The sequence below is a fragment of the Capsicum annuum genome, chromosome 9 (assembly GCF_002878395.1).
Source record: "Capsicum annuum cultivar UCD-10X-F1 chromosome 9, UCD10Xv1.1, whole genome shotgun sequence".
NCBI lineage: Eukaryota > Viridiplantae > Streptophyta > Magnoliopsida > Solanales > Solanaceae > Capsicum > Capsicum annuum.
Genome location: NC_061119.1, coordinates 1,345,454 through 1,357,422, shown reverse-complemented (window position 1 = coordinate 1,357,422; position 11,969 = coordinate 1,345,454). Strand labels below are relative to the sequence as shown.

The 11,969-nt window shown below is 32.8% G+C and overlaps 2 protein-coding genes across 2 annotated transcripts; one reads left to right on the top strand and one right to left on the bottom strand.

Moving 5' to 3' along the window:
• Positions 1-2,732: 2,732 nt before the first annotated feature.
• LOC107843234 (subtilisin-like protease SBT4.15) lies at positions 2,733-10,803 on the top strand. The gene is made up of 11 exons (XM_016687475.2): positions 2,733-2,869; positions 3,053-3,144; positions 3,666-3,769; positions 3,865-4,008; positions 4,880-4,985; positions 5,125-5,632; positions 6,097-6,197; positions 7,376-7,597; positions 8,375-8,486; positions 9,151-9,367; positions 10,207-10,803. Exons 1-11 carry the CDS (start codon positions 2,789-2,791, stop codon positions 10,761-10,763), a joined length of 2,244 nt encoding a protein of 747 aa, XP_016542961.2. The 5' UTR covers positions 2,733-2,788; the 3' UTR covers positions 10,764-10,803.
• A 146-nt stretch (positions 10,804-10,949) lies between these two features.
• On the bottom strand, positions 10,950-11,870 carry LOC107843235 (probable basic-leucine zipper transcription factor F; the record flags this gene model as incomplete). The annotated part of the gene is given in 1 exon segment (XM_047395927.1): positions 10,950-11,870. A coding segment is annotated over 1 exon segment (738 nt), but the record flags the coding sequence as incomplete, so codon positions are not given.
• Positions 11,871-11,969: the final 99 nt, after the last annotated feature.

The following is an 11,969-nucleotide window of genomic DNA, read 5'->3' as shown; positions in this document are numbered from 1 at the left end:
ATCCTTATTTACAGCCTTGAAACCAAAATTTTGAACTTGCCCCCGCTGAAGTGGAGGGGCCCTAGGCACTCTAGTTAATTGCCCTTCAGACGGTCTGCTTCTCTTCCTCGCAGGGGCAGAAGGCCCTGCCTTTGCCTTGCCCTTGCTTGATTATGCTTTCATTATGCCTGCGATTAAGAAAATGCAACAAACATGCAACACAAGATACATTTGTCAATTTATATAGGTTTGCAAGAACTATACAAAATATATATATAAATATATACATACCATTTGAATGCCTCCGAATGTGGGCATCGACATTAGAAATTTGACGAAGAGTGTGTAAATTTTCTTCTCAATTGTGTTAAGAACGTACAAAATTAATATAATATATGTATACCATATTATTTTTCGACAAAGTGTGCGCACTGAACCACCCTATGCGTAAGGTGACTCTGCCCATGCTCAACACTCTCTCGCGTGTGTAAGTTTGGTAGGGTAATGACTAATATATTTAATAATTCAGTCGATTTTGACCTGTGTAAATTTAATTCATCTTTTACGCTAAGTATTTAACTAAAATTAACTGATGAAAAAATTGATAAAATATTTAAATATTTTTCTATTTGATATGTTATAACCATCCATGGATGGGTAAGAAATTGATGAGCTCCTTTATTCCTTAATCAAAGATTTCATATTCGAGCCTCCATGAATAAAAAATTCTTGATAAGCAACTTAAACGGGCTCTACGTTGTGTAAAGCTAAATAAATTGAATTAGTGAGTTCTGAATATGAACTGATCCTTTTTTTTTTGTAGCCACAAATTTGTTGTTGAGTAAAAAATTAGTACTAAAGCACATACATATAATTTCATTCAGCAAATAATGTAATTATGGCGACATGTAATTTTCCTGTCTTAAATTATTTATCGTGTTTCTCTTTTTCACGTTCTTAAGAAAACCTTAAAATTATGAATGATTTTTAACTATTTTACACTTTAAGATATATTCTTTCTTCATTGATTATTTACTTTATTTATGTGCCATCCTCAGATGTTTGTAGTTTCGAGAACAATTATTACTAAATATAAATTAATGAGAAAAAAAATAATTTGTTCTTAGACTTTTAAAATGACAAAATAATCCAAGACAACTATTTAGAAACCAAGACATAATTTGGGACAGAAAAAATATTACTCAATATAAGAATTTTGAATTTCACATTTATTCAGCATATTAAAATATACATAGACAAGACCTGACACATATACAACAAAAACTTATTTCGCATCTCCTATTTATAAAAATAAATATCAAATGCGAATAAATTTTTATCGGACATCATCAATTCTTGACTACTGAAGTCACTTCAAACTTTGACTTTTTTTTTTTTTTTAATTGCAACTGATTTTATCTAATTTATATCTAATTCATTCCTTGACTTGCTAGGTGGATCAGCTGCAGCAACACAAATACATTTATGAAAAAGGCAAAGAGGAATTGGTAGATTTGAATATTCAACACAATGACAATCTTTTTTGGAATTACAATGTGTAGCTGCCACCTTGCTTGATGAAAAATCTGCAACTGAAAATATTTATAAAAGTTATTTATTAAAATATTATAACGATAATCAAAACTAAATTGGAATATAATAACGGATAATTACCCATGATAATTAGCAATAGGGCAACCACAAATGTTGCAGATTTCATAAGTGTCTTTGCCATTTTCTTTTTTGGTAATGAACTTGTTTAATAAAGATTGTAATTAATATAATTTTTACTTGATTTAATTTGAAGTAAAGGCATTTTGCAACATTATATAGGGGTAAAAGCAAATTCTATTTTTAAATAATGTCCATATTAGGCCTGATTTTATTACTTAAATGTAATTTGAAATTATGGTGTGTCCATTATAGGGGTAAAAGAAAATTCTTTTTTTTTAAAAAAAAAAATGTCCATATTAGGACTGATTTTGTTACTTAAATATAACTATGGTGCAAGTGAAATTATGGTCTGTTCGTTTAAGGCAGATATTTTATGTACATAAAAAAAAAAAAAAAATTGATCTCATTTGTTTAACTAGATTCCATACTCTAAAATAATTTAATGACACACTTGGTTAAATAATGATATATTTATTTAAAAATAATAAGAGTCAATTCTCACTTAATACTTTTTTTGTTCTCCTTTCTTAGCGGTGCATCTAGGCTCTACTTGGCTCAGTTTTGATCAACATTAGTTAGATCAAATTTTGGGCTTAGTTGGGTTGGATCGTCTCAGCTGACTGGTTCTGATCATATAATTATTATATTAAAACAAATATTCTTCTGTTAATCATAATTAAGTTTACAAAATATATGAGACAAACTCGTTTTGGTTTGTAAAATTTTTGTTAAGAAACCTTATCTTTGATAAGAAATAACAACTTTATATAAATTTATTTATGTTATAAGACTAATTAAACTCCATAATTTGTGGGAACAAACATAAATTAATCTCTATAAGCACTCAACAATAGTTTATATTACATATTCTCATAATCATTCAAACATTTAATTTAATTTACAATAACATACACAAAAATATAAATAAAGCTAAAACAAATAATTTTAAATCAAGTGAAAAAAATTAACCAATAACTACTATCCTAAAGATTAGTTCAACGAGGTACCAATAATTATGGAACAAATTAATTAGAGTCACAAAAATACTCCACATTCAAAGCCAATCTATATCTTCACTACTCTTTCAACTCTATAAAATGAAAATTCAACTATAGTTTAAATTCAAAGAAACAAAATGAAAATGTGGAGAAATATTTTGATTTTCATCTTCAATTTTTGTCTTCTAGCTAATGCAAAAAATGACAATCAAAGAAAGGTAATTTTTTATTGTATTTCATGTTACTTTTATCGCAATGTCTGTTTTACTGTTGTATCTCTATTTTTTTATTTATGCTAAATATATTATTGTTATGATGTTATTTTTATTTATTTGACATATTGTAAGTGGATTTTTTTTTAGTTTTTTAATGATTATATTATTGTAATGTGTATTTTTCAGTCATATATTGTGTATATGGGAGAACTTCCAAAGGACACAAGGTTCTTACGTAGCAACCACAACAATATTCTCAAACAAACAATTGGATCAAAGTAAATATTTTTCTACCCTATTTTCACATATTATGTTTGTGAATTTATTATTATTGATGGAATAGTTGTTATATATTGTTGTTGTTGTTATTCATCGCTAATTTATTGAGTACGATTGATTTTAGTTTTTTAATATAGCATTTGATACTTATATTGGACTTGTTAAATTTGGAGTTACTACTCTACGACAACCCTCATTCGCGATTCGTTGGGGTAGAGTGTAGTAAAAAAAATACATTATGCTTCAATTATTATATTAGTTGATTTGATTCAAAATGATTAACGAAGCTATTATTACGAATACATTTAAAAATATGATTACTCGTGGAAGAGAGTTATAATAATATAATTTGAATAATATTTTCATTAATATGAACTTATAATGATTAGTTCACTTCGTTGAATATCTATAACCAAATTATTAGAACTGAAAGTAAATTTCATTTAGTCATTCGAATTTCAAAATATTTTTTTATTTTTATTATTTTTCTCAATGTATTTTTTTTTTTTTTAATTTTCAGATTTGGATCGCTAGCACGAAAACCGAGGGTGCTACATAGTTACGAAAAAAGTTTTAACGCGTTCATGGCAAAATTATTGCCCGAAGAAGCAGACATTCTATCTCGTATAAAATAATATATAATATTTTTGATGAATTTTAACGTATAAAATTCTTTTTTTTTTAAAGTTAATTTAGTATGATATTATTATTTTTTGTAGGTAGAGAAGATGTTATTTCAGTATTTCCAAATACAATTCGACAACTTCGTACCACAAGATCATGGGATTTTATTGGCATGCCATTAAATGTTACAAGAAAACAAGAAGTTGAAAGTGATATTATTGTTGGTGTTATTGATACAGGTTAGTATACGAAAACGATATTTGTACAGGTGAGAGATAGCAGGTATATCTGATTGCAGAGGTTGAAATCATTTGTTTTTTGTATAAATATATAATTTATTCAGGATTCTAATAAACTTTCTTTTCTAGACTTGAGAACTCATATGTAAAATTTTGAATTCGCCTATGTCAAATAGAATTATCAATGTGTGCTTAAGCTGACGCCAACGCCATTGTCACAATTTGTATATGCTTTAGGAATATAATCCAATATTTAAACAATTAAAATGAAATCAGATGCAATATTTGTATTGGTGGGAGATAGTACATATAGGGTGTAGAGGTGGAGTTAGTGTTCTAGCTACGGGTTCGGCAAAACCTGATAACTTTGGCCGAAGCACTATATATGTGTGTGTAAATAGTTGAGATAAGCATCCAGTAACACCCCGAACTATGGCCAAAGTTGCTACGACACACTCCAACTTATCATGGGTCCTATTACCCTCCTGAACTCAATTTTTTGCAAATTTTTGTCATCCATTTGTGCTGACGTGACACCTTTATTAAATAAAGTGGGGTCCATATCAAAGTTGCCACGTCAACTGAAAAGGTTGACAAAAATACACTAAAATTTAGTTCAGGGAGGTAATAGGACCCCGTGAAGTTGGAGTGTATCGTAGCAAATTTGGTCATAGTTCAAGGGTACCAGATGCTTGTACTCTAAATAGTTTATCCACGCCACACTAAGTTGTCCTTTTCACAATTCAGAATTCATAAATACGAAATCCTGAATTCCTCTCTGCTTTATAAAATAGACGAGGTGTGTGTAAACTGATTCGCACTATGAAACAATAAAACATAAAGTACACTTTTTGGAATTTGTATGTTTTAGGTATATGGATTGAATCACCAAGTTTCAATGATGAAGGCTTTGGGCCTCCACCAGCCAAATGGAAAGGCAAATGTGACAAAGGTGTCAACTTCACTAAATGTAACAAGTAAGTATTTAAAAATTTATTCGCACTCGATATTCACCTAATGTAGTTTTACTATTTAGGATTGAAGTTTATAATGATTATGTTATACTGTTAGTGTATACAAGTTAAAACTCGCACTAACATTTCTATAAATGAACAGCAAAGTGATCGGAGCGCAATACTTCAATCTTCAAGGTGCGGGCGACATTGACCGAATCACACCAGCCGATTTCGAAGGCCACGGGACCCACACGGCGTCCACGGTCAGTGGGATACCCGTCCCGGGCACTAGCTTGTATGGTCTAGGAGAAGGCACAGTGCGCGGAGGGGTCCCATCCGCGCGCATTGCCATCTACAAAGCATGTTGGTCCACGGGGTGCTCGGATAGCGATGTTTTAGCCGCGTTTGACGCGGCTATCTCCGACGGGGTCGACTTAATTTCGCTCTCCGTCGGAGGCTTATCAGGCGATTTTTTCCAGGATTCTATAGCTATTGGTGCATTTCATGCCCTTAAAAAAGGGATATTAACATCTTGTGCTGGTGGAAATAGTGGGCCTGAATTTGGAACTATTGAAAATGTAGCACCTTGGATTTTCACAGTTGGTGCAACTAGCACGGATAGAAAATTAGAGACTGATGGTATGTTGGGCAATGGAGTGGCTATTTCTGTAAGTTTTACACAAATTCTTTTACTTCACTTATATTATAGGAGTACTATACTTTTGTTACGTAACGAGCTTCTGCGATTGAAAAATAGTCATTATTCGTTATAAATTTCACGGAAAATAATTACACTTGTTTAAAAAACAATGACTATTTTTCAAAAATTATGCCGAAAAGTGGCACATGTGGACGCCTGTTGTTTATAGACGATAAAAATTATTCCATGAAAATATGACTTATTTAAGTGCATGGGGTTGGGCATAATTTCATGACGCAACAATTTTTTTTTTAATAACCGTGGTGTTGGGGTCAGCTTTCCGCACCTCGACTAAATCCACGTGATACTTGCCACCTCTCACCAGCATAATTCTCACCGATTAACCCAACTCGCCGATTTGACACCCTATAAATAACTAAAGAAAAATTGTTAACAAGTTTTATTTTTTATATGTATATTTCTCTTTTATAGGGAATTTCAATCAACACATTTGAACCAACTGAAAAATGGTTTCCATTAACCTCTGGAACTCTTGCAGAAGTAGAGAATGCAAATTATCATGGAAATTCAAGGTACTATATTATGAATTATGACACTAAATTAGACATTTTCTCCGTTACGTTTCAGTTTATGTGACACTGACATAAATGTGCCATTTAGCTTTGAGTGTGCATAAGTAGACACTTAAACTTGTATAAAGTTGAACAAGTAGACATATTTGTCGTACGTGGTTATTCACGTGAGATGCCATGCAGGATGCCACGTAGGACACGTGTGTGTATTTGCTCTACTTTATGATAGTTTAAGTGTTTACTTGTGTACACCGAAAATTGAAGATACAATGATGATACTAAGATAAGACATTTTCTCCATTACATTTCAGTTTATGTGACAGTTTACTTATTAGATCATTCTGAAAGACGTAATACATAAACGTGCTCTGTAACTTGGCATCAGCTTGCATTCATGTCCTTCATCTACGGATGTACACAAGTAGACACTTAATCTTGTATAAAGTTGAGCAAGTAGACATACGTGTACCACGTGGCTAGTGGCGGAGCCAGGATTTTCATTGAGGGGGTTTAGAAGTAAACATACGGACTAGTCGAAGGGGGTTCAACATCTACTATACATAAAAATATTTTTGACCATGTAAAAATAGTATAAAAATAGTATAATTTTTCGTTGAAGGGGGTTCGGATGAAATCCCTGATTACAAGGTGGATCCGCCACTGCATGTGGCTATTCACGTGAGATGCCATGCTGGTCTATTTGCTCTACTTTATGATAATTTAAGTGCCTACTTATGCACACGAAAGTTGGAGGGCGTAGATGCAAGTTGAGGCCAAACATATATTATGTCGTTCTGAAAAAGAATGACACATTTCTACAGAAGTACAGAATGCATCTTATTATGTCACATTTCGTGTTTTTAATAATTTTTTTGACATCAACTTGCATTTATGCCCTCAAACTTTGGGTGTCACTTGTATACAGTTTAACAAGTACACATACGTGTCCTACACGTGACTATTGGTGTGAGATGTCATGCAGGATACCACGTAGGTCAAGTGTGTCTATTTACTCTACTTTATGCAAGATGCCATGCAGGACCCCATGCAGCACATTTATATATTACGTCGTTCTGAAAAGAATGACACGTTTCTACAGAAGTACAGAATGCATCTTATTATTGTCACATTACGTACGTATTTTTAATAATTTTTCTTTCTTTCTTTCTTAAACTCAGTTCGTGCGATTACGGGACTTTAGAGGAGAGCAAAGTGAAAGGGAAAATAGTATATTGTCTTGGAAGTAATCAACAAGATTACTACATCAAAGGATTAAAAGGAAGTGGTACAATTATATTATCTGATAAAATGACAGATGTTCCATTTCTCACATATTTATCATCAACAAGTATCAACAATACAAATGCTGCACTAGTTCAGAAGTACATAAATTCTACAAAGTGAGTTTTTTTTTTTTTTTTTTGGTTTTTCATATTGGGAGACTGACTAAATTCGAATTCGTGCTGGAAAAATCAATATTTGAGTTCATATTCGAGACCTCTGATTAAGAATGAATTAAGGATAATTTACCAGTGTACTGGAATCCTTATTGATATATTTAATGAGTTCATAAGAAAAAGGAAAAGAAAAGGCAATTTTTTTGGGATAATCATGGTGTCCAGGTCAACTTTCGTATACTTCGATTAAATTCACGGGATACCTGACACCTCCCACCAGCAACAGATATCAGATAACTATGTCCACCAAGACTAGAACAGATGGAAAGAAAAAGGAAAAAGCGTTCTCCTCATGAGAACTAAGTTGCGCAACTCTTCACTTTCGTTGACGCACCCGTGTCGGATTCTCCAAAAATACAATAGCTTTGGTGAATCTGACACGCACTCGTTGATATTTTTAAGAGTTCAAGCAACATAGCGTGAGAATGTAGTTATTAATCTTTCACTAGTTATAACTGAGTCAGGCCGGGCAAGGGGTTCATTCGAATCTTCATCATGGGAAAATGATGCTATATATATATATATATATATATATATATATATATATATATATATATATATATATATATAAGGTTACAATTATGTTCTATGCATATATAAATAGTAGATGTTGATTACTTAGATTTTTTTTCACGTGTTACTAATTTCTATTGTTGAAAACTCTGACTTCGACACTGAAATGCTTTTTTGTTAATTTTTTATTTTTGGATGAATTTTCAGATCACCGCAAGCCGTGATATACAAAACAAGAACTGTGAACTCAATTACTGCACCATTTATACCTTCTTTTTCATCTAGAGGACCCCAAAAAGTCAGTCTCAACATTCTCAAGGTAAAAAAAATAATGAGAAATTAATAGCATCAAGAAAATATTTTTCATGGAAAATATTTGTCAACATTTGTTATAAATCATACCAAACACACCCTTTATGTGTTGAATTCTTTAGCTTATTTGTGTATTTACTTTTTGACATTTTGACTTTACTTAACGAAAATCCTGGCTCTATTACTGCTTTAACACGACATACTAGTATTATTATTATTTGTGGCAGCCTGATATATCTGCACCCAATAAACACATCCTATATATTGAATTCTTTAGCTTCTCCATATATTTACTTTTAACATTTTAACTTTATTTAATGAAAATTATAATTCTACTACTGCTCTAATACGACGTACTAGAATTATTATTATTATTTGTGGCAGCCTGATATATGTGGACACTATAGACAAATCCTATATGTTAAATTCCTTAACTTCTTCGTGTATTTACTTTTTAATATTATAACTTCACTTAATGAAAATTTTGATTCCGCTACTGCTCTAACACAAAGTACTATTATCTTTATTATTTGTGGTGGCCTGACATATCTACATCCTATGTTGAATTTTTTATCTTCTTCGTGTATTTACTTTTTCCGTTTTGACTTAATAAAAATTTTGACTCTGTTACTGTTCTGACACGAGTACTATTATATTATTATTTGTTGCAGCCTGATATATCTGCACCTGGATTGAGCATTTTGGCTGCATATACAGAACTGAATACTCTTAGTGGAGATAAATATGAAGATAATAGAATTGTAAAGTATATATTTGATTCAGGCACATCCATGGCCTGTCCACATGTTGCTGCTGCAGCTGCCTATGTCAAATCCTTCCATCTCGATTGGTCTCCTGCAGCTATCAAATCAGCTCTGATGACAACTGGTACGATTTTCGATTATGGACTGTTATGTAGTTATTCTTTTAGACCGTCAAAGGATTGTCAGATGAATATATACTTCATCGAAAAATTATGTGTGATATCAAATCTTGAACGCTTTTAGTGAAATTCTTAGCTTTGCCATTAACCTTAGTGGCGAAACTAGGAGTTTAATTTACTACGAAATATTTAAGATTTAACATAACGTATATTATCAAATATTTGACCTATTGACAAAGTACTTTATAATTTTCAATAAAAGATATTCAATAATTTCAAATCATCTTTTATTGAACTTTGTGTTTAATCAAAGTACATCACAAAAATTGAGACAGAGAGAGTACCAGTTTTAGAGGAGCTTAGCAATGAATTCAATAATTTTACTATGAGTATTTATGATTTAATCAACCATCCTTCTTCGGTTGTAGCTTCATCAACGTGCGATCTGATGGTGTAAAACTATGGCCAAAGTTGCTACGATACACTCCAACTTTACAGAGGTTCTATTCACCCTTTGTGCTGACTTAGCACCTTTATTACATAAAATGGAGGTAACGTCAAAGGTGTCATGGCAGCTAAAAAAGTTGACAAAAGGTGTCACGTTAGCTAAAAAGGATGACAAAAATACACTAAATTAAGTTCGGGCGTAATAGGACCCTTGTAAAGTCGAAGTGTGCCGTAACAAATTTGATAATAATTCAGAAGGATACTAGATGTTTTACTCTTCCTTACTATTGAGTATTTAATATCTAACCAACCATCCTTCTTTGCTCGTAGCTTCATTAACGTGCGATCTGATAGTCTAAAAATTATTTTAATGTATTTTTTTTTTGTTTCATTTCAGCCAAACCTATGAAGATTAGACCAGTGGGAGCTGAATTAGCCTCAGGATCAGGACAAATAAATCCAAGAAAAGCACTTAATCCTGGTTTAATATATGATCTTGATATTAACTCATATATAAGTTATCTTTGCAAAGAAGGCTATAACAGTACAAACATTGCTTTACTTACTGGAAATAGAAAGTACAACTGTTCAACCATACCAAAAGCAAAAGGAGTAGATGGACTAAATTACCCCTCGATGCACTTACAACTTCAACATGCAAATGAAAGTGACATTTCTGCAGTATTTTATAGAACTGTAACATATGTTGGGAATGGCAAAGCTGTGTACAAAGCAAAAGTTAGAGGACCAAAGTGTCTTTCTATTAATGTTGTGCCAAATATTTTGTCATTTAGTAAAATAAATGAGAAAAAATCATTTAGAGTTGAGTTAAAGGGAAAGTTTGTTAGTAAAAAAACTTGGGTTATTTCTAGTTCTTTAGTTTGGGGTGGGAAAAAACCTTATGTTAAAAGTCCTATCTTAGTTTATAGGCCATTATTGAATGATATGTATTAAAAGTATATTTTGTTCAATAAAATAATAGAATTTACTTTCACCTGATAGTTACATCGATGCATTTCACATATCGTGTTTACAAGAAAACCTGTTGATACAATGCGTCTTATTAGCTAGTTGGTGAGTTTAGCTAATGTAATAAACATTTATATGGATATAAAAAACTCCTTGTTGTATACACAAGTGTTAGTAGTTTAACTAACAAGATTTTCAAAATTTTTAGAATACAGGAGAAGCACATTTTCCTACATTCTCTTCTAATATTTACTCGTCGCAAAACACAAAATCAACTCAAAACTTGTGTAATGTTTTGCTGGTGTTACATCAACTATCATATATAGCTTGACTAAACTTACACGCGTCGGAAGCTTAGTGATTGGGGGTGTCAGAGTGATGGCCTTTCAAATGCAGTAGCTCTTTCCTTCGTCTCCGAGCCTCTGCTGCTGCTGCAACAGCATCTGCCGACTTGTCGCTAGAGCAGGTGATGGATTCTTGACATGTTGTCTTTTCTGAAGTATCTCCTACCTGTCCTGCAGTAAAAGAGACAGTGGCGTTGATGTCAGGGGTGTTGTGTTGTCGATGACGTGTGTCACTTTGCCTAGAGGTACCGGGCTGCCAGTTTTGTGTAGCTTGTACTGAATCAGGAGCATCTGTCTCACGTTCCTGAGCAGTGGCTGCTGGATTGTTCTCCATATTCGGATATGAAGTATCACAGTGATGGACCCCGGAAGTCTCTGGATGTTTGTCTAGGGTAGCGGACCAAGGAAAAACCGGACTGTTTTGAGGATTAAACGGGATCAAGCAAGGGACAGGAAGTACATAGAATGGATTTCCTGGATTCGTAATAGAATTTGATTCTCCGGCAGTAGATGAAGACAACACCGACGTAATACCAGAAACATTTGCAGTATTACACTGTAATACGAAACTGTTGAAAGGTTGAACAATGGACGGCCAAAAGAGCGGTGGCATAGGAGCCATAGTTGGAATCGGATATGGAGCTGGAGGTGGAGCTGGACCTGTTCTTGTAGTGGAGATATGTACAGGTTTCGACGTAGAAGCACCATCTGTTTCCTCTCCTTCAGCCTTCTCTGCTTTAGCTATCTGCAGAAGGCCAGAATCATTCGTTAATAGTTTACGTATGATACGGAGATAAGCATCCAGTACACCCTTCAATTATGGCCAAAGTTGCTACGACACACTCCA